Below are 23,664 nucleotides of genomic sequence, written 5' to 3'. Positions count from 1 at the left end.
ACAGCTGGATTTTGAAATCAATTCTTTGACATACAGGAAGCCAATGTAAAGACCTCAGAACTGGAGTGATGTGATCCACCTTTTTGGACTTAGTGAGGACTCGAGTAGCAGCGTTCTGAATCAGCTACAACTGTCTGATGGATTTCTTAGGGAGCCCTGTAAGGACACTGTTACAGTAGTCGAGTCGACTGAAGATAAATGCATGGATAAGTTTTTCCAGGTCTTGCTGAGACAGAAGTCCTTTAATCCTTGATATATTCTTCAGGTGATAGTAGGCTGACTTTGTAATTGTCTTAATGTGGCTCCTCAAATTCAGGTCTGAGTCCATGACTACACCAAGATTTCTGGCTTGATTGGTAGTTCTTAACATTACAGATTGAAGCTGAGCACTGACTTTCAATCATTCCTTCCTGGCTCCAAAAACAATAACTTCAGTTTTATCGTTGTTTAATTGGAGAAAATTCTGGCACATCCAATCGTTGACCTGCTCAATACAGTTACTCAGCACCAGTATGAGATCATAAACCCCTGGTGAAATTGTGTGTCATCTGCATAATTATGGTAACATATTTTGTTGTTTTTCATACTCTGAGCCAGTGGAAGTGGAAGCATGTAAATGTTAAACAAAAGAGGCCCCAGAATGGAGCCTTGGGGAACTCCACGTCATTTTTGTCAGCTCAGATGTGTGATTACCTATAGACACAAAGTAGTCCCTGTCCTTTAAGTAGGATTCAAACCAGTTTAGTACTGTGCCAGAAAGTCCAACCCAGTTTTCAAATCTGTCTAGTAATATGTTGTGGTCGACCGTGTCGAATGCAGCACTGAGATCCAATAATACTAAGACTGAAATTCTGTGTGGAGTGGCTTAAGTGGCAGAGTGGCTTAATGACTGCAGTTTTCAGGACCTGTGGGAAAAAACCTGAGAGGAGAGACATGTTGACAATTTGTAGTAGATCTGAGGCCATGCATTTAGACACATTTTTTAAAAAACCTGTTCCTCATGCTGAATATCAAGGCAGCATGAGGAAGATTTCAGATGTTGTATTATGTCCTCTAGGTTTTTATGGTTAATAGAATCAAATTGTCTCATGCTATGTGAGTTGTTTTTAAGTGGACACAGGGACAAGACATATCCTGTTACTGACATAGAGGCACTGATTGCTTGTCTAATTGTTTGAATTTTGTCTGTGTAGTGAACAACGGTGTGGATTTGTGCATTTTACATGGAATAAATTTGGAGCTACCCTAAATTCCTTTCTCCTCCCCAGAGAAGAAGGGGAGGGGTCAAAGTTGCTTTCTCTAAGTGCTATCCCGACCATAAAACTGGTACCTTTTTGATTGCGAAGCTGATAACGCGGGGCCTGACTGTTAAACTGACAAAGAGACACGCACCAGCCATTGGCATCTCCCTGAACAGTCTATCAAAACTGGCCCCCCACACACGTTTCCGTGGCAACTGACCTTATTCTTTGTTTTATTACCACATCAAAAAGGAAAACCCCTGTCTCACCCAAGTGTGACATGGTCCAGACACTGAACTTTGGATGACAAAGGACTGCAGTCTCCAAAGACTCAAAGCTTTTAATTAAATCTTTAGTTACCTGATTACGTTTGCCTCTATTTGAGTAGTTATGTTAACTGTTGTTGCTATCTGTTGTTGATATTAGTGCTGAAAAGAAAGTTACTTGTGCAGTGTTTTTATTTTCAGCAAGACACTCCTTCATCTAATGTAATCAATGCTTGTTCATAATACTTTCTTACAAAATTCCTTTAGAAATGATGACAAAGAAATGTTTTACGATACTCTTAATCGCCAGCTTGAATTTAAGGATGAATCAACAAATTCCCAGTTCCTAAGGAGAGACGGTCTTTGATTTAATCCAGGCTTTCCTCATATAACCTGAGCTCCCCCAAGTGGACGAAATAAGTATTACATGCCCTCATCGGAAATGCCGTTAAATGTATAAATATCCTGACCAATAATGTGACAATTGTTTCCTGTTACCAAATGCTTAGAACATTAAAACCGTTCGACCATTGAGGTTCGATTGTGAAAAATATTTGATTATAATACGTGCAAATAGATTTCTTTTAGACATTAAGTTTAGAAAGGCAGTCCCATGGGAAACCTGAGACACCCCCTGGGGAACCACGCCCCAGGCAACAAAAGAGCGACACGCGACCTCGCTTCTCTCTTCTCTTCGCTGTTGGCTCTTCCACTCTGTTCTGCTCGCTGGACGCTTCGGCACGCGCAGCGTGCCTCGCCAGGCAACGCCCAGACTCGGCCAGCGAAACAAACAGGCCTTTGTTCGCCTGAAGCTACACACCTGAAGTGCCGCGACATCGATCTGCCTCCAGTTTGTTTTATTTTCTTTATTTCTTTTGTTTGTTAAAGTTATCAGTCCGTTAAGTTACACTGGATTAATTCAGGAACGACCAAGTTCCATTTTAAGCCTTTTTCGTTGAGCCAACTTCACCGAGGTCAGACCAAGCCACGTGGTCTCGTCAGCTACAACGAAGGAAACCTGAAAACAGCCGAATTGCCAGATGGAGGAGGCGTTTTCAATCAGACACAGAGAACCCTGGAGAATCCCTAGCAAAAAGCCAGGATCGGCAGCTAGCGTGGGACCCGTGCAACAGGCCAAAAGCAGGCTGTCGACAAGCAGTAAGACTTAACACACGTTCTGTGATCAGATGTCCTTTTTAACTCCTAAATTATAGCATTAGTTTACTTTCATTAGCGCTTCTATGCCGTATGATCCAAATGCGTCCCACAATCGAACCTCCAGGCTCATTGTTCAGCAAATGCTTATGTTCCCTGTATCCAACCATCTTTTTATCACCTTAGTTAGAGAATAAATTCACTGTAATATAATCAAGAGCTGTGTGTGTTGCCTATTTCTAGTTCCTGCCAAGAGAATTGACCCTTTAGATATGAGACTGACTGACTGATTTAAGATAATTGAGCGATTATTAACTAACTGATCACTAATAATAATTGTATAATTATTCAAAACTACCTAGAGGTCCGGAGACTATTATTATAACAACTCCGGTGGTGCCCTTAACGAGGAAATTTTGATTATATGAATATTAATTCATAATTGGGTATCAATTCTCATAAATTTATTAAAATGCATAACTAAAATTTTTAGGTCTGCTACATCTGTCCAGGCAGTTGAGAGCCTGTAATTCTGGGTGCATGATTGGTAATTCCACAGTGAACCATTTTATGTATGCAGATGACCTTGTGGTTTTTAGCCCAAGTGCTGGATTATAGCAGCTCCTTACAATTTGTTCGGTATATGGTGTGGAATATGATATCAAATATAATGCCAATAAGAGTTTCGCCATGATCTGCAGAACTAAAGATGATAAATGTTTAAACTCCTTATTTTAAACTGGCTAACAGTAAGCTTAGTGTCTGTTAGAAGGTGAAATGCCTTGGCCATTTTATCACAGATAAAATGACAGATGATGAAGATATTTATAGACAATGTCGCATGATGTATGCACAAACCAATATTCTCTTACGTAAATTTAGGGCATGAATGGTTGGTGTAAAGATCTCTCTGTTTAAAGCATACTGCACACCGTTCTATACTGCACACTTGTGGTCAAATTATAGAAAGGCAAGTGAAACTCAAAGTAGCATATAACAATGCAATGAGAATATTACTCACAAGACCAAGATGGTGTAGTGCAAATGAGATGTTTGTGGCTGCAGGAGTAAGGACCTTTCACGCTGTTTTAAGAAACCTAATGTTTAAATTCAGGTGCCGGCTTAATGGGTCACAAAATGAAATAATAGTAGGCTTAACTAACATATGGCTAAGTACTACATGCTACCAATCCCGTATGTGGAAAAACTGGTATAATTGTCTCCTGGTAGAATAATGATTGTCATTTTAAATAATTTGATACTTTTAATTTTTCTAGCCATGATTTACTATGGTGTTTTGGACATGCAAGTATGTATGTGTGTATGCATGTGCAATTGTGGATATGTATTTATGTATTGTTGTGGGTAAGATTTGGACCTTGACTCTGTAATAAAGTTTTGAATTGAACTGAAATTAGCAGTAACTTAAAGTGGACAACTAACACTGAACACATCATTGCAAAAGCTCAAAGACTTAATTTCCCCAGGCAGCTTAAAAAATACCGGATCAAGCATCAACTCCTTGTTCTGTTCAACTCCACTATCATGGAGTCCATTATTGTATCGTCGATCACAGTATGGTATGGTAGCACGGACAGCCAAACAAAGAAAAAACTACAGCGGACTGTCAACAAAGCATTAAAGATCATAAGCAAATCCCCTTTTTCCCCATAGCCATCAGGACTCTGAACTCCTCTCTTTAGTTTAGTTGTCTTCTCATGTATTACGCATGGTCAGTTACCCACTGTATTTTGTATTGTTACATGTTGTGAAGTGTATTGTCTATTTGTTGTTTGTATTGTATGCACGTGATGCAGAGCTTAAACAACATACTGTACTGAAAACAAATTCCACCAGCATTGTCGTGTGGCTAATAAAACTATCGATTTATAAGCTATGATATCTTAAAACATAGAGGAAGGCCATCTGTGATTCTAGAGAAGCCTATTACTTGTCATTAATAGAGGAAAATAAGAACAACTCCAGGTTTCTTTTCAGCACTGTTGCCAGGCTGACAGAGTCACTGCTCTATTGAGCCACGCACTCCTATAGCCCTCAGTAGTAACAACTTCATGAGCTTCTTTAATGACAAAAATCACCTCCTATCCTCAACCAGTACCAATTTATCTTCAAACTCAGGAACTTTAGAAACAGCTGTAAAACCTGATATATATTTAGACTGCTTTGCTCCCATCGATCTTCACCAACTAACTTCAATAATTTCTTAATCTAAACCACTAAATTAGCTGTAATGAAACCTCTTCTTAAAAAGCTCACTCTTGATCCAGGGGTTTTAGTAATGTAAATGTAATTAAATATTAAAAATCAACTTAAGTCATTACTAGTGTTGTGAAATTAATTAATACATAATAATGGTAATAATCGTGAAACCGTGATTATTTCTCTGACAATAATCGTACCAACAAAATCTGTAATCGTTGCATCCCTAGACAGAATGTGTGTTCGGTGCACGTCTGAAAGAATGTGTGTCTGATGTCCGCCACATGTTCGGCGTGCACGAGCATGGACACACGTGTTGCAGACAAAGGAAGCCGCATGAAGCGGTATAGTTTTCTGTCCGTGTGTGTGGTTGTGTTTAAGGCCAAATCAGAGGTGTATGTGTGTGATCTGTGTCGGATAACGGTGCCAAGTAAAAAAAAAAAAAGTTAATTAGCATGCAACGACTGTGTCTGTGTGGAGCATAACAGTAATACCATCAATTTAGAGGTGGCTGAGAACTAAAGTTACAATAATAACCTTACATAAACCTCAGTGAAAACAAATCAATACATGTACATTTACAAAAGCTAAGAGTCCAAGTTACGTTACCAGTTCGTAGAGGAAAAGAAGTTGCTTTGGCGTGATAGTTGTTAGCTGGCAATTCCGTTTTTGTTTTAAAACGGTGACCTTTTGCTACGTTTGCACCTCCCGTCCAGACTAAAACGGCGAAAACGAAGACCTAAAACGCTGAAGTTTGAAAACGCTGCCGACCCCGTTTTTCGTTTTGAAACTCCGGAGAGCGTTTTAGTGAAGACGGGCAAAAACGGAGGACCTTAGAAACGATGAAGCAGACGCTCACGTTTGGCTCTCTGAGTTTTTGACAAGGTATTTTTATTAAAATATTTTGTACTGTGCAAATAACATGGTACAAAACACTTGTACTGTGCATGTCGCCGTATTTACTTTGTGACGACTCCCAGTCTGTTTTCCACCGCCACTATTATATTTTCAGTAACAGTCCCAGCTCATTGTTGGTCCATGCATAAGAAATATCTGGTGAGGTTCTTCGTCTGTATTTCTTTATTCTTTTGCCAAATCTTCTGTAACTACGGAGTAGACATCTGTTTCATGTTACACCGGCACGCGCATGCCCGGTGTGAACTGCCACAGATGTGTGTTTTCCGTCGTTTTAATATAGACGGAGATCAACTCTGATACGCAGATAAAATTTTTGGTGTGGACGGAGATCATATTTGTTTTAATTCTCTGTTTTTAAACTAAAACGGAGTAGTGTAGATGGGGCCTTAACTAGGCGAGGAAGAATTGTGGATCCATTGCAGTCTTTACTGAGTCGTGCTCTGATCGTACAGATGGAGAATCCGGCCACTCCATATATGTTCTACTCTGTAGCATGGCTAAATTAGCTATGAATTTTAATAAATTTATGAGAATTAATACCCAATTATGAATTTTAATATTCATGAAATATCAAATCTCTTGTTTCGGGGCACCACCGGAGTTGTTATTATCCTAGAGTCTCCGGACCTCTAGGTAGCTTTTAATAATTATACAATTATTACTAGTGATCAGTTAGTTAATAATCGCTAAATTATCTTAAATCAATCAGTCAGTCTCATATCTAAAGGGTCAATTCTCTTGGCAGGGACGTGGAAATAGGCAACACACACAGTTCCTTAATTACAGTGAATTTATTAACTAACTAATGCGATATAAAAGGGTGGTTAAATACAGGGAAAATAAACAATGGCTGAACAATGAGAAATGGAGGTTCGATTGTGGGAAGCATTTGACTCATACGGCAGAGGAGAACTAATGAAAGTAAGCTATGAGTTTAGGAGTTAAAAGAAAACATTATGGGACATCCCTGCACACAGAATGTTTGTTAGGTCTTACGGCTTGTCGACGGCCTGCTTTGGCCTGTTGCATGGGTCCCACGCTAGCTGCCCGATCCTGGCTTTTTGCTAGGGATTCTGACTGAAGAAAAACCTCAAGGGTTGGCCGTCCTCCGTCTGGCAATTCGGCTGTTTTCAGGTTTCCTTCGTTGTCGCTGGCGAGGCCACGTGGCTTGGTCTGACCTCGGTGAAGTCGACTCGACGAACAAGCTTAAAAGGGAACTTGGTTGTTCCTGAATTAGTCCAGTGTAACTTAACGGACTGATAACTTTAACAAAACAAAAGAAAGAAAGAAAATAAAACAAACTGAGGGGCAGATCGATGTCGTGGCACTTCGCGTGTGTAGCTTCAAGCGAACAAAGGCCTGTTGCGCTAGTCGAACTCTTAGGGCGTTGCCTGGAGAGGCACGCCGGACGCGTACCGAAGCGTCCAGAGAGCAGAGCGGAAGCCCAGGGCACGAGGAGAGAAGGGCCGAGAAGAGAGAGGACGACATCGCATGCCGCGCTTTTGTTGTCTGGGGCGTGGTTCCCCAGAGGGCGTTTCAGGTTTTCCGAGGGACTGCCTTTCTAAACTTTAATGTCTAAAAAAGAAAATCTATTTGCGCATATTATAATCAAATATTTTCCACAATCAAACCTCAATGGTCAAACAGTTGTACTGTTCTAAGTTAAGCATTTGGTAACAATTATTGGTCATGATGAATAAGTGACATTTATACATTAACGACATTTCCGACGATGGTATGTAATACTTATTTCATCCACTTGGGGGAGCTCAGGTTACATGAGGAAAGCTTAGATTATTCCAAGACCATCTCTCCTTAGGAACTAGGGAATTTAGTTATTCAGCCTTAAATTCAAGCTGGCGATTAATAGAGTATAGTATGACATTTCTTTATCATCATTTCTAAAGGAATTGTGTGAGAAAGTATTGTGAACAAGCATTGGTTACACATAAGATGACGGAGTGTCCTTAATATTGCTGAAAATAAAAACACTGCAAAAGTAACTTTTTATTATATAATTTAGATTCTTTTCAGCACTAATATCAACAACAGATAGCAACAACATGTAACATAACTACTCAAATAGAGGCAAACGTAGTCAAGTAACTAAAAGATTTAATTAAACTTGATTAAATGCTTTGAGTCTTTGGAGACTGCAGTCTTTGTTTATTTAAAGTTCAGGACGGTCCGTGGTTTATGTCACACTTAGGCGTAAATGGGGGTGTGTGGGGGGTGGGGGGGCAGTTTAGGATTTCCTGCCTTTCCAATAGGCTGTTTGTAATCTCTGGTTAATTTCCCTTTTGTCAGTTTAACAGTCAGTCACCGCATTATCAGCTTCGGAATCAAAAAGGTGCCAGTTTTATGATCAGGGATAGCACTTAGAGAAAGCAACCTTTCCACCCCCTTCCTGTTGGGGTCTCTTTAGCAGTCTGTTGAAGTTGATCTTTAACCCCTCTGCTCCTCTCTGGGAGAGGAAAAGAGGAATTTGGAGTAGCTCCAAATTTATTTAATATAAAATGCACAAATCCACACCGTTGTCCCACTACAACTCATAGGTAGCTGGTCAGCACTAGGCTACTTTGCTGCTTCTCTTAGCATGTAAAGTTAGCTTACAGACTTTGTATCGTAGCCATTGCCTAACTGAGCTGGTTTCTAGGGGTCTTAGGTAGGGACTTGCGTTGCTGCTGTAAGAAAGACAGTTTGGTTCTGCTGTGTGTCTGCTCAGATCAGGCCACGCTGGGAGACAGCTGCTGCTCTCAACAGTGTCAGCGATTAAATCCAGACAAAAGATAGAGAGCAGAAGGTGCGTTGCGTTTTTTTTGGTCAGGTGATGTTATGGGTCATAGCTCTGTGAACCCCCTAGTGTTCTCAACATAGGGAAACACTCCATAAACTTTCATTGTTATGTAGATGATACACAATTATATCCATGTATCAAGACAGATGAAAACAATCAAGTAGGTTAAACTTCAAGCATGGTCAGGATATGTCCTTTTGCTCCCACATAAACAACCTTCAAGGCCTTTTTTCACCTAAATAACATAGCAAAAATAAGGCACATCTTGTCTCAAAAACTAGTCCACACATGTGTTACTTCTAGGCTGGATTAGTGGAATTCCTTATTATCAGGCTGCCCCAATAAGTCCCTTAAGACTTTTCAGTTGATCCAGAATGCTGCGGCACGTGTACTGACAAGAACAAGGAAAAGAGATCACATTTCTCCTATTGTCTGAACTTGCTCCCTGTAAAGTCTATAATATAATTTAAAGTCATTCTGCTTACCTACAAAGCTTTTAATGGTCAGACACCATCATATCTTAAAGACTTTATAGTACCTTATTACGCCACTAGAACACTGCACTTCCAGAATGCGGGGTTACATGTGGTTACTACATTCTCCAAAAGTAGAATGGGAGCCAGAGCCTTCAGCTATCAAGATCCTCTCCTGTGGAATCAGTTCCCAGTTTGAGTTCGGGAGGCAGACACCATCTCCACATTTAAGAGTAGGCTTAAAACTTTCCTCTTTGATAAAGTGTCGGTGTCATATTATTACCACGACCACTAGCATTACTATTCAGTACGGTCTATATGAAGAGTGCCCTTAGATAACCTCTGTTATGAACTGGCGACAAGACGTCTTTTGCAAATTTGCACACATTTCAGAAGATTTAAATAACACCGCCAAGCACTGATCGCATCAAGTTAATTGAAATTAATTGATTTCGCCATAAATGTTGCTGTTTTAAAGTCTGGTGTGACTGAGCCTTTAATAATGGGTGCTTGCCACTTCTGCTTTGCTTTGCCTGAGAACTGTTTGCTGAGTGCTCCACCCATGCCTTAAATGTTAATGCTGGTGGCATTCTATATTTTTCAAACTATCAACAAAAAGAGTAAGACCATCAGTTCATCATTTGGTTTCTCAATACTTTCTTGATTCCCCAGGTTTGAGCAAATGTTACTCAAACAGGGGGAACTATTGAGTTTTTAGCTGTGGATTTGGTGCTCTATGTATGTGGAATTGTTTCAAAATTAGGTTTTGGTTTTCCTTTGAGTCAGTGACTGCAGCTGCACTGATACCAGTGGATCCTAGAATAGAAACCTGGGAACCCTTTTGCACAATTTATCCTTGTAGTACTTCCAATGGTGTTTCCAGACCAGTTCCCAGACCCGTGGCCGTAGGTTAAGGTTAGCATGGTCATAACCCGGTCCATAGTCAGCTTACAGACTCTTGTCTTTCCAGAGTAGTCTCTTATAACTATAACTTTTAATATTTCAATTCTGTAAAACAAAGTGACTTAACATACATTGTGTTTATTGTAAAAGTGCCATAAGCTCTTTGCATTCTTGTCTGAGTTTGTGGAAACCCCCTTGCTTTGGTAGCTTGGTATTTAAGAGTATTTAATACTGTATTATTTGGGGGGGAAAGTCCCAAAGTGGTCTTGTTCTATTTGGCCTTAAACAAGAACTAGTCAAGTCCTAATGCCATCTCTGTCAAAACAGGCAGTGAATTTGATAGTGAAAAAGGAGCATAAACAAGTTTAAATAAACATTCAAAAGAAATTTTAAAGTTTTCAAAGCTATTATCAAGAAGCAGCTGTAATAAAATCCCATATTTTAAATGTTTCATTACACACAATATTGCTGTATTATGCTTTTAATAAAAACTTCACAATCATGCTAGAGGGAATACCAAGTGATGTATTCACTTCTGTTTACTCAGTCACTTAAACCGGTATTCAGGTCATGTGAGGTGAAACCAGCTCCTGAGGGAATAGGAAAGTGGTCCCTCTAAATTATGCAAAACTTTGCTCGGCTCAGCTACTTAACAAAATTCATATCAGCTTTTATGGTGCAAAGGTTTCTGTGAGAACTTTTAGCCATGTGTTGCTTGCTGCTAATGGACAGGTTAGGGCTTTCATGCGATCCATTACAGTTACCTGAGAGATAATAGCACTGTAGGTTAAGCTGATACTGGATGAGCTGACAAGGGTGTTCAACATTTTGAAAAAGAAAGAGGAGGAGTCAGAAAATATAGAACAAAACATTTAAACAGCCCAAATGTATTTTCTTCCATCTTACAGAATGTGTAGAGGTGAGCATACACAGGATCAGATTGCACAGAAAAACACATTAATATCCTGTGTTGAGATAAGTGAGGCTCCTTAAGCTGGCAAATCCCCAAAATACATATGGTTGTGTTAAAACTTTCAAGTCTCAGGTGTGGTAGAAATAAGCAAGACTGACCTATAAATCCTGTACAGGCAAAGCCAGTAGAAGGAGAAGACATATTTTTCATTTTGACACATATTTGCATTCCTTTTTAACACATGTAAAAGATAAAAAAAAATACATATTTATATGTTGTTTATACAATCCTAAATAAATAGTTGGACATATTGGGAAAGACTGTGGCTTTCTTGCAGAGAGCTAGATGACAATTTAGAGTGATCAATGCAGATTGTTACTCTCATGTCCAAATGGTAAATATGAAGATATAGTTAGCTTAGCTTAGCACAAAGACTGGAAACAGGGGAGACAGCAAGCCTGGCTCTGTGTTCCATTTCGGCCGATCACATAAGCGTAGATTCGAGGGTATGATTTAATGTGATCACATTGCGTTACTTCTGCACAGTCTGGAATTATGACGCAAGGACTTACAGTCCATCAAACAGCTGCCCAGGGGTCAACCTTTACATGGGGTCAGGTAGCTGCTCTCCACAGGTAAGTGATAACCCTCTTGTCTTGGGGGATTAAATATGTTTAAGTTAAGAATGCTTGCTAAGATATATAGTGAATCAAAACTGCAAGTAGTCAATGTGTGCAGTCAAAGTTGCAAAGGTGCAGTCTGATCTCAAAAGCTAGTTAACTATTTATGAATTATGGTTTGCTATCAACTTATTTTATTGCATATATTTAAACATTTAAGCTACTTGCAAGTGAGTTACCAGTAAGGTAATGTTGTTTAATGTTACTAGCATCATATTATGACTATAGTCAGTTAGCTGATGATCTTCTCATCAGCTAATGAAGTTGGCTATTAGCATTATATAGCTAACATTAGTAAACGCTGAGTATTATGCATATGCCACATCACTAACTGAGCATACCCTCGAATCTATGATTAAGTGATTTGCTGAAATGAAGGGAGCCATCTGATAAGCTACAGATAATTCCCTTTTGGAAGAAAAAAATATTTGTGAATCCAGCCCATGGCAGGTAAGTCTAAAAGAAAAATAAACTCCACAAATGCAGTGAAGTTCACACATGACAAGCAGTTTGTAAATGCAGTCCTTACAAACAAATGCAGCAACAAATCTTACAAATCTTCTTGATGAAAATTGCTAATACTAAATAGATATATTTGTAAATTTCTATCACATTTATTTAGAAATATTTTTGTGCAGATCATAAATACATTTGTGAACCTTATTTTAATATGTGTATTTTTTTTTACATTTATATACATTTTTGTGTGCACTGAAAAATAACACAGAAGTGTGTTTCCCAATGTCGAACTACTCTTTCAAAAAATTATGTGCTTCCAGTGTGTAACTGTACATTATCTAAAGAAGTAGGCCAAGGCAAATCAGTGTTGCGACTAAACTAGACACACACACTTGCATTAGACAGTGTAACATGGAGACAAATAAAACAGCACATAGGGTGAATGAATGCAAATGTCCCAAACCACTAGGATGTTAACGGCTAAAGCAGCGCTATATACTGTGTATTTGCATTTTATGTTGAGGGAGCTTGTAGATAAGTCAGCCATGCAGTGTGTAGACTTCTTATATATAACATTAAAACATGTGAACCTTCATGACACATGGTGGTTTGCTTTTGATGAAACCTGGTGACTGTCCGATATTAAAGGAACAACACGTGATTTTTGTTTTGGGAATTCTGTTCTCGTTAATAGTTTTTATTTTCCAAGTGGGTCAAATAAACACTCAATTCCAGGAAGACCTTTCCCCAGAGAGCCTCTGTTATCATGCCCTAATGACAAGCAATTTTTGAAACACACTGAAGACTGTCTTAGGGAATTGGTTGGAAATGAACAAAACATGAGTGAAATTCCTGCCCAAATCAAAATCACATTAGTGCCCTTACTGGAAATCTCTTCTAGATAATAACTTTGTCACTTGACATTTGAGAATAGTCTTTCATTTTCACAACAGTATCACATCAAACCTCAGCTGACACACTTTGTCCCAGCTTTATCGACTTAGTTTTGGTGCTGTTTCTGGTTGAAAAGTCAAAAGAGGCAGCGCGACTCATTTCTGAGCAGACTGATACCAAAGCGAGGAACACAGTGTAAAATCCACCTATCTTCCTGACTCGTTATCAACAGATTAGTTATTTTTCTGGGCTAAATGACCAGGCTGTGTGATGCGATAAAGAAAATACACCACCCTCTCTAAAGACGTGCAGTTTGGTGCCTCAGTGCGGCTCTTGTGGACAAAGGACGCTGGTGATCCAAGGTGATGTATCAGTGTGTATCGAAGGCTCCATGCAGCCACAGCGGCCTAGACGGATTAGCCTGAGAGGGTCTACATGACGGTTGCTTAGTAACTACAAACCTACTCAAATGCTTGACGAACGTAAGGGACAGGGCTGTATTTTGACCATGAATAGTCAAAAGTGCTTTATATCGGAACCTTACCTAACCTTGAACTACATACAATATAGGTGACATACAGTACACATATGTCATTACAATCACCTGACAACCCTAAAACTAGTGTTGCAACAATGGGTGTATGTGTTGTGTGTGTCTTACCTGAGACATGTGTATTCAATGACTCTCCAGTGGCCAGTGGTTTATGCTGGATCCCTGCCACTTGTAGTGCTTTGCTGCAGGCTCTGTCGGGGCTGTTTTTCCTATTCTGGGCTGTCCTTGTGTGACCTGCACTCCCATGCCAAGATCCCGGCTGTGTCTAATGAAACTAAGGTTCCAGCAGTATATTTCGGTGAGAGAAAAAAAAATGTGTTTCACTGAGCCATACTTGTCAAGCCGGCAGTTGAGAATGTGAAACGTAGCAGTAACTGTGGGATTGTGGTGGTAGCATAGAATGTTTTAAGAGAAAGAGGAATTCACACAATGAAAATGTTTTTTAATGGGGATTTTTTTAAGCAAACCAGACTTTAAATACTTTGTTTTTTCTAGGAAATCATTGGTAACAACGATCAGAAAAAACCCAATGAGATAAAAAAAAAAAAAAATACCTTTCCATCTTTGTTTTTTCTTCCTCTTGTTCTTTTTGTTATGTTAAATGTATATGGTGTTGTGTGTACTGATTCACACTACAAAATTAGACTTAAATATCATTGTCCTAATTTGGATGTGAAAGGTTTTATGGGATTTGCTAAAAGCATCTGATGAAAGTGAAGGTAAATCAGTGTCCTTTTCTTCCTATTGCTTTTGTAATCATCTGCTTAGAAGGTATCCATCAGTTAAAGTGCGTACTTATGGGATCATGTAAGTGCGGATGAGGCCCGTGACCCTTAGGGACCCACGTATTGAGTGTTGTCGTACAATCTTTGTTAGAGTTAATGAGCTTAGGAGTATTTCTGTGATGACCTCTCTGACCGTTGTGGTCACACGAGGCTGATCTTAGAAGTCCTAATGATTCTAGGAAAATCTGATTCAGCCCAAGAAACAGACACCGGCCAGAAGTTCTCTGCGAGCCAGCACACATGCTCTTTTCTTCCTTTAGCCTGGGTGTAAACAACTGAAAGACGCCAGTGGTCTAATCCAGATCCCAGTGGCGGTTTAACAGACTAGTGTGGAGTAACCAGAATCACAGGAATTCCTGATTATAGAGCGTTAAGTGTCTAGATGGTTTCTCTATTACAGACTGAGATCAGACACTCTTTGTACTTGATGGGTGATTTTTCTTACTTTTATGATAAACACCTCGTTTGGCAGCATTTCAGTGACCTTCAAGAGAATGACATCAGCAGCATGACATTACATCTGATCTGTAGGTTTGTTTTTTCTTTTACTATGTTGCAACTTCTCATTTAAAGTCCACACATACAACTTGCATCAGCACATAGAAAACACATTTTTACATTGTGTCCTTTCACACAGATCATTGCCGTCATTCTTTAAGTATGTTTAAACTAATCAAGCATCTTTCTTATTGCTGTCATATGGAAAGCTTCTGTACACAGAGAGTGCGTCATCTTGTAAATCCAGTTCGTGTTAAGACTGGGATGAAATGAATGAAGTTTGCACGATAGAGCAGGAATGATAGGCTTCATGAGACAAAACAGTGTGTCATCAGTTAGCTGGACTTTTTGGTGTACGAGGGCGGTATCGTTTTCACATCAGCATGTGAGTCACATCCATTTCAATGGAAAGATATTCTGCTTGTCCATTTTCAATTCTGCCCTTTTGAGTTGCACAATGAGAAATCCATGTCATACAAAGGGAAAAACAATTTCTGCAGGTTCAGGCACAAAGGTCTAATTTTAGTTGTTTATTCCAGAGGTGTTCTTGTTCCACCTACTCACAGGACAACAGCAAAACCACTTCAGCATTAATGACATAATGAAGAAAATCTGATGTGTTTCATTCAGGAAAGTGCCAGTGACAGCGTTTTGATGACAAGTAAGCTATAATCTAATTTTGTGTTACTAATTCTTTTATTTCTTATATATTGTCCAATATCTTATAATCATACTGTGACAGTGTGAAAAAGACAATCTGACATTGTTTCCGTTTTCATGGATAATCACAAGACATTATATAAATAAGATATTAAAAGTAGTGTGGTGTTTCTTATTAAATCCAAAAGCCCTGGGTGGTAAAAAACTGACAGCATCTTTCCTCAGCTTCTTTTGTGTGAAACACATGTAGCTCACTATCTGATACATTTCTCCTTCAGTAAATGTTGCCAGTTAATGGCCTTCCGCAGTGGGTGGCGCCTGGCATCCCTTTCTAACACTTTGTTTACTAAACAAACCAGCTTCGCCCCTTACAGATGTTTGTGTAAAAGAAGCTGAGACATCAGACGTTTAGCTGTTGTACATCTGGTTTGTTACGGCCGTTTCTCACCAGGTTGTCTGCTGTTCTATTTAGAGTTCTCCGAACTCCATCGGAGGCCTCCAGTCCCACAGCTGCTATACAGTTCCAGGTGTCTCCAGTCAGCCTGGACGTATGTGCTGTGAATGCAGTTTATCACAGCTTGAACCTTATTTTTCTGGGTTTTCACTGGTTCTATATGGTCACTTTATCAGTTAATTGCTAAGATCATGGTGACCTAACAGAAGTCAAACAGGGTAAGACAACTCGGCGGAGTCTGATGATCTGACAGGTTTTTAAACAAACCCCCGGGGTAAACCACATTTACTTGGAAGAGAAAACAAAGGCAAATCTATTTGACCGACTTGCTGTTTTCCTGCGCAATGCAGGATTCTAACTGACATTTCAGGTGACTTCCATAACGTACCTATATTAACCTAAACCACAATGTATTCCTAAACCTAACCAAGTACTTTTGTTGCCTAAACCTTATCCAAAATGAAATAATTTTACAACGTAAACCACGTGTTTAATGTCATGTGATGGACATCATGTGAAGTAAGTAATGTAGTTACTGTTGCTGGACTGTTAAGGCTAGTTCACACTACACGATTTTTAGCCCGATTTTCAGCGAGCTCGGCGACCATCAGGCTGTTATCAGGGGTAAATCAGCGGTCGCCAGTCGTTATGTGTGAACTAGGCTACTCAATGACCTATCAAAATGGCTCCCCGACACATTTCTGACACAGCTGTTTTGTGTGTTGGTTCGCGTCATTTCCTGTTTCACATTTCACGTGTGTTTTCTTGACAAAACGTGGTTTGGAGGCCAGCGTCGGGTGACAGAGTCTTTGTCAGCTCAATCAGTCACGTAGTGTGAACTTCTAAACGACTTCAAAACTGGGAGCGTGGACAAACGACCTGTTTGTGTTAGCCTATTAGGTTGGAGGACTTGTTGAACATTTTAGAGCGCGCTTACTTTCGGTTTCACCTTCATATAAAGTGGTAGAAAAAATAACTTAACTGTATGGTTGTTTAACAACCTGTCTTACCACTTGTGTTTTCTTGCCCTATCTGACTTTTGCTTTCATTTCAGCACTTTCATTAAAACCAATCGAGATGATGGTTGAAATGAATCCAAATGATCTTTTAAAGCCTCATATTTCATTTTCATTTTACATTTTAAAGGAATAGTTTGACATTAAGGGAAGTAACGTTTATTCACTCTTTTGCCGAGAGTTAGATAAGGAGATTGCCACTTTTTTGTTAAAGTATGAAGCAGCCAGCTGCCAGTCAGCTTACCTTATCCTAAAGAATGGGAACAGGGGGAAACAGCTAGCCTGGCTTTGCCCAAAGGTAACAAAATCCGCCAAACGATACCTCTAAAGCTCACTGATTAACATGTTGGATCTTATTTGTTGGATCGATAAGAAATCTGATGTGTAAAAAGACATTGGGGTCCTACAGGGGGTAACGTGCCACACAAAATTCCTTGAGTCTCCACTGGTTGCATGGCAACCTCACAGTACTGAGGAAACTCATGGTATTAAGTGAGCTGCAGAGGTGCTGGGAGACACATTTTGGTAGTTTGAGGGGAGGTGACGAGTGTGACGTTCAGATCATGCTCTGCTTGGAGCCAGATGGTTGTATCTTTTTATCTAAGGGGATGTGACGAGTTTGAAAATAAGAATGAAATCAATCAATATTTTATTTTATTTAACCTTTTATTTACCAGATATCTGACTCCCACTAAGGCTGACGACCCTTTTTTTGCAATAAGATAAAACAATATCAAAAAACTCTATACCAAAAAAAGGATTAAATGAGAGATAAAATTACAAATTATTAATTTACCATGGAGTTTACAAGAATTCGGCCTGGGACTGTTCAGTTCAGCATTGAAACTTAGTTAGGATATCTGTAAAATAAAATATAATCCAATACAGTAGTCCTGCCCGTAAATGTTAACTTTGTGAAGGTAAATTGCTCAGCTTTGTTTAGACGTTGTCAGAGGGGAGCATGTGAAGGGCTAAATATGCACTGAATAGGCTATAGCCTACATAAAAAGAGTGGTTCATTTCTTTCCAAATAATTGAGCTGAAAATGGTAGTTTATTCTACCTCTAATTCTCACAAGGTTTTCAGGGGCCCTGGCAGATCAGTGAATGACTCATTCAGCCTTTCACAGTCTGTTTGAATCCAGCGCCGTCTAGTGGTTCCAGAGGCTCCTGCGCTCATTACAGAGAGATCTGAGTCCACAGGCAGAATGAAGTCAAATGTTTTTCTTTTTCCGACTTTCAGGACCAACCATGCGCTCAGCTACAGCCAATTAAAATTAATAAAGGTGTCTCACAATGACGTAAAAAAAAGCATCCATCCACACTGCAATGTTTAATCTGCACGTGTCTTTTAGGCTGTTTCTCTTTCTCTCTCTCTGAATTCAATTTAATTTAGTGAGCTTTATTGGCGTCATTATACTGTCAAAGCAAACAAATATTAACAACAATAATTGTAATAGCCAAGTTAGTTATAAATAACTATGACAACAGTTACAACAAAGACAATAGGTCTGCTATAATATATGCCAATTTGTACAACCACAAGCCCTAATAAAAAGGACATTACTGAAATATGACAATCAATCAACAAGCAAACAGCAACAGTCAATTTGAACACAAACTCTCTCTCTCTCTCTCTCTCTCTCTCTCTCTCTCTCTCTCTCTCTCTCTCCCTGGATCTTCGAAGCCCAGAAAGGACTGGAGGTAATCCCCGCCATGTGAGTGGGCGGTGCGGGAACCGGAGGCGTGTTTTTCTTTCGTTTTTTTTCCTCCTCCAATATTCAAATGCTGCTGTACCTATAAAAAGAGTGCCTACGTGCGTCAGATAGTTTTCTCCAATGGGTAAAGGTGACTAAATACTAGTTGGCTCTGTCGCCGGCCCAGTCGCATCTTATCGGCAGGCGAAGAGATGATCCAAGACTCTGGCGGTGTCCAAATGGCCAGAGCGCTGAAGCATGCAGCCCTGTGCCTGATGCTGCTGCCCCGGTTCCTCCTGGCCGCCGTCATGCTGTGGCTCCTGGATTTCTTGTGCATTAGGAAAAAAGTGCTGCTGAAAATGGGAGAGACGCAGGACAGCCCGGACGACCCGCCGGTGTGCGTCTCTGACTCTAATAAGATGTTCACCTTGGAGTCCCTCAGGGCCGTGTGGTACGGCCAGAAATTGGACTTTCTCAAATCTGCGCACCTGGGGCGCGCTGCTCCCAACACCGAGGTGATGCTGGTCCATGAGCGGAGGCAGGTCCGGATCCTGGACTGCATGAAAGGGAAGAGACCGCTCATCCTTAACTTTGGCAGCTGCTCCTGACCGCCATTCATGACGCGCCTGGCGGCGTTTCAGCGCGTCGTGAGCCAGTACGCAGACATTGCGGACTTCTTAGTTGTATATATCGAGGAGGCGCATCCGTCGGACGGCTGGGTGAGCTCGGACGCGCCATATCAGATCCCCAAGCACCGCTGCTTGGAGGACAGACTGAGAGCCGCTCAGCTGATGCTCACCGAGGTGCCCGGGAGCAACGTGGTGGTGGATAATATGGACAACTCATCCAACGCCGCGTACGGAGCCTACTTTGAGAGACTATACATCGTGAGGGATGAGAGAGTGGTGTACCAGGGGGACAGAGGTCCGGAGGGATACCGGATTTCTGATCTTAGAAACTGGCTTGAGCAATACAGGAACGATCTGATGAATTCCCAAACAGCGGTGCTCCATGTGTAGTTCAAGACGATTGACTGCCTGACGCTCGGCCCATTCTGCTTAAGTGTCCAACTCACAGTGCAAAATATTCAGATGCTGCTATCAAATGTTCACACACGGCACATGATGTTGATTTTCTTGCGTAAAGATATTCAGGACTCTTTGACAAATAGCCTAAAGGCTGTTATTGTGCTTGTTTCGACCTTAATTGATTGCTTATAGCAATTGTCATTATTTTTTGTATGGAAAAGTCTTGAATCAGTTGAAACTGGATTCAATTAGTGATCACTCTATTTTTCTACAATACTGTGTGTGTGTGTGTGTGTGTGTGTGTGTGTGTGTGTGTGTGCGTGCGTGCGTGCGTGCGTGCTAATATCTCACTCTGGTGTTTCTGTGAAGTTCGGTTTTTAAAAGGCGAAGCCAGAAAACCGACACTGATGTTTCTGACACCGGGAGCGGGTCTATATTAGCAGGATGCCGTCCTCCATGAGCGATTGTCAAACAATGTAATGTTGAAACAATGTAACTGAACAAATGTTTTTTAATAAATGTCATCTCACTCATTGATGATTTGCTATCGACTGTGGAACAAACACCTGAAAGTTCTGTCTTTGGTCATTTTATTGAGTTTTTTACATTTTTTCAATACACAAGAAAACAGGATGGATTTATGTTTAAACTCTCAGGCTTAAGGCCAATTGCTAAACCTTTTTTGATTGTCAGCCTTGGCCCAAAATCTGATGACGCCATATGTTTGCTTTTTTCAGAGTATTTCATGATTGTTTACAGCCATCATTTATCTTTATATGATTATTTATCTTCATATATCTTTACTGACTCCTGCTCCAATAATCAGGCCTATTCAGGTCAAAGCGATCCCAGTAATCTACAGAAAAGTGCAAATACTGTGTCCTTGTGACTGATTAGTAAACCATTCACTCTTCATTAACCCACTGTCAGCCATGAAACCTGCAAAAAAAAGAGGAATCACCTTTTCATGTGTGTGTAAAAGAGGAAGCCAAAGTGAAGTCAGCTTTATTTATACAGTTCAAAAGAGGGCTGTTTCATGTTGTGTAACACACAGCTAAGTGATCATGAATCATGAATGTGATGATCAAGCAAAAGGCAAATGGCAGAAAACGTAATGATTTAAAATGAGATATTCTCTTTATTGAATATCCCATTGTGTGGCAGCTTATTTGAACAATTGAGTCAAGTCGTTACTGATTCAGGAACTGATTCAAAAGAGTGAGAACTATATATATATATATATATATATATATATATATATATATGCATGCTTGTTAGATAAAATCACCTGATCAAATGTTTCTTTTGTTAACTATACAGTGCCGTGACCTTTTCTATGCGGATCAGTCTAAAGAAACAAAGTGAGGTGAGCTGATTGGGGGTGTTGTGCAACGTCTTTAATCAATTTATCTTCACCTCTTTCTCACTTTCTCAGTATTTCTGGAATCTATACATATGTGCACACACACATACACACAAGCAGGAACTCACACACAGACATGCTGCCACATGTAATTAGGATTAGAGAGCAATGTGATTACTGTAGATTATAAGTAGCCATGGGTGCAGGAAGTGGGGGTGCTGGGGGAGGGGGGGCAGCATTATGACACAAGCAGTTTATAGTAAATGCGTTTTCACTATTTTGGGGTATTTTGGATTTTTTCAAGAGTCCAGGTTTCAATAAAATCTAAATTACCCAAGTTCACAAACTCAGTCATTTCTCATGATCCTTCTATCCATCCTTACAAGCACCAGTGAGAGAGAGTCGAGAGAGACAATATTGATCCAGCTAGTTAAAGCTAGCTATAAGAATGTGGTAATTGTGACGCCCCGGGGGAGAGAGAGCTGACTCTAGTCCAGCTATCCAACGTTAGTTCGAATGCTAGTGCACCCACAGCTACAGAAACTGGTGCAGATGCTGGTTCAGCAGGAAGCCCCATCCCTGACGAGTTGGATGGTCGACTGAGTGAGCCTTTCCATCTGAAGGAGTTTGATTTTCTAGCCAGCATGGCTTGGCATGAAAACCTTTCAAGATTATGCAGGAAAAGGTGAATCACTGTGGAGACGAGAATGTTATGAGGTTTGATCAAAGTGGGGATGATACCAGCAGCACAAAAGGGAATGCACAGTTAGGGTCTCCATGAGGGGCACAGCTGAGGCCAACATGAGCTCTGTTCAGCTTCATGGCGACACTGAAGGAGCTTCTTTATGTGTTGCACATCACTTAACCTCAAAAGTTCCAAACAGGATGTGATATCAGAGAATTTATGTCAAACCATGTGTCCACAAACGAGGACTCTTCATTGAGGTGAAAAACTGATCCAGGTGTGTTTGTGTCTGTACTGCATCCTCACAGAGGTCTTTCTCAGGGCTTCATCGGCCGAAAACTTTGCTCTCACTCAAAGGAGATTAACTCTTCTGGCATTGCCGCATGTGCAGTCTGCCTATGGTAGGATGTTTCTATTTTAAGAACTGCTGCCGTGCAGTAATTGCTTTTGCTGACTTATTTATTGTATAATACACCCAAGTTGTGATTTTTTACAGATTGGGTTTAGAGGCTTGGTCATCTCATTGCACTGCATTTTCATGAACAATTCTAACCAGGTTTTGTTTTTGTCTTAGCTGTTGCCATACCAGATGCTGTGGAAGTCTGACTGCCTTCTGACTGTGTAAGTCACGCTCTCTCGTGTGTGCTATAAACAGTGATTTTGCTGTGTGTGATTACTTTTGTGATATTGGTTAAGATTGGCACATTTGTATGGAAGCCCTGAGAGGCAGGTGACTTTTTAAGGGTTTGTTGTTGTAAAACACATTTCGGCCAAAAGAGGCAGAAGTGCACCACAACCACATGTTCTAAATAGGCCTAAAACCATTCATGTTTTCTTCCAGGTGAAGCGCCGATTAAAATACATTTCTAGCCAAAAGAAAGAGGTGACAGTAATGTTACATAACTTGCTTACACACAAGATTGTGTTTAGAGTGCATGGAGAAATTAAAACACACCTGGAAGAAAAAATAAATGCTTTTAATCAAAAATTTTGAATATGGGGTAGCGGTATATTTCAGCCTCTTGTGGCTGAAATGAGTTTTACCACAGCGAACACTGAGTAAAGCTATCCTGACAAAATATTTTTTTCACTTGTTTTCACAGACGAAAAAATAATAACTTACAAAAACAAAACTTTTTTTTTCACTTGGAAAAACATTTTCCCCACCTGTGTTACAGATGAAAAAAGATCTTAGAAAGATCAGCCCAACAGGCGGCAAGATGACCTCTGCAGTTGACAAGTGACCTCAGCAGAAGTTGGTCTTCTTTGGTCATTTTTGCATGAACATCTGCATTGCTTATGTGTGTAGTCTACCTGTTACATTGGGTCCCCACTTCGAGCAAGGACTGATGACCTCTGAGGCAGAGAAGTCAGAGGACATCAGAGGGAAACCCAAAAAATATGATGCACTTTCACCACTGAAACCAATCACTGAAACCCAGCATCCTTCTTGTCTTTTCCATTTTCTTCCACAAGTGGATTTCCTTTCAACTGCGGAGGTGCTTCTTGTGGAGGTCTGCCATTATGTCTGCATCCACATCCCTCTGGATTATCCTGGCAAAAACATTTTTTCACCTGTCATTTAATGCAATAAAGGACGTACATCATGAATTGTATCCTAAACATTCAGACTAGATTTGTTTACTAATTTTGTATGATGTCATCAAGCAAGTAGGTCACCGTTTTAGCATCCCAACACCAATCACCTTCCAGCATTTCTGCTGTCAAGATGATGTTTTCTGTAGAGAAACAGAGGTCAGTCCTGCTTGAAAGTGATAGCCTTTTTTCCCCCTGACTTTTTGTGTTATCAATCAGTCTCAGGTCATTTTACAAAGCTCTTTGGTCTAACATCACTGACTGACTGACCCTCTAATCACCGTGTTTGTGCCTGAAGGGCTGTAATTGATTTGAAGAGTGAGATTCAAATGGGAACACGTTTTCCTTTTTAGCATGGAAAACGTGGTGAAGGAGTATTCAGGACGGAGGTGAGGGAGCATGTCAGTTCCC

At 40.2% G+C, this 23,664-nt stretch overlaps 1 protein-coding gene and 1 long non-coding RNA gene across 2 annotated transcripts; both read left to right on the top strand.

The window, feature by feature from the left end:
• The first annotated feature begins 18,754 nt into the window (after positions 1 to 18,754).
• Positions 18,755 to 20,109, top strand: LOC123977822 (thyroxine 5-deiodinase-like). Its single transcript, XM_046060814.1, has one exon. The coding sequence runs from the start codon at positions 18,794 to 18,796 to the stop codon at positions 19,598 to 19,600; it is 807 nt and encodes a 268-aa protein (XP_045916770.1). The 5' UTR covers positions 18,755 to 18,793; the 3' UTR covers positions 19,601 to 20,109.
• A 2,132-nt stretch (positions 20,110 to 22,241) lies between these two features.
• LOC123977824 lies at positions 22,242 to 23,208 on the top strand. Its single transcript, XR_006826769.1, has 3 exons — positions 22,242 to 22,278; positions 22,836 to 22,912; positions 23,134 to 23,208. It is a non-coding gene; the product is annotated as an uncharacterized LOC123977824 (long non-coding RNA).
• Positions 23,209 to 23,664: the final 456 nt, after the last annotated feature.

Source organism: Micropterus dolomieu, linkage group LG10, assembly GCF_021292245.1.
Source record: "Micropterus dolomieu isolate WLL.071019.BEF.003 ecotype Adirondacks linkage group LG10, ASM2129224v1, whole genome shotgun sequence".
In the NCBI taxonomy this organism is placed as follows: Eukaryota; Metazoa; Chordata; class Actinopteri; order Centrarchiformes; family Centrarchidae; genus Micropterus; species Micropterus dolomieu.
The sequence above is the reverse complement of the archived record's forward strand: the minus strand, read 5'-3'. Positions and strand labels throughout refer to the sequence as shown.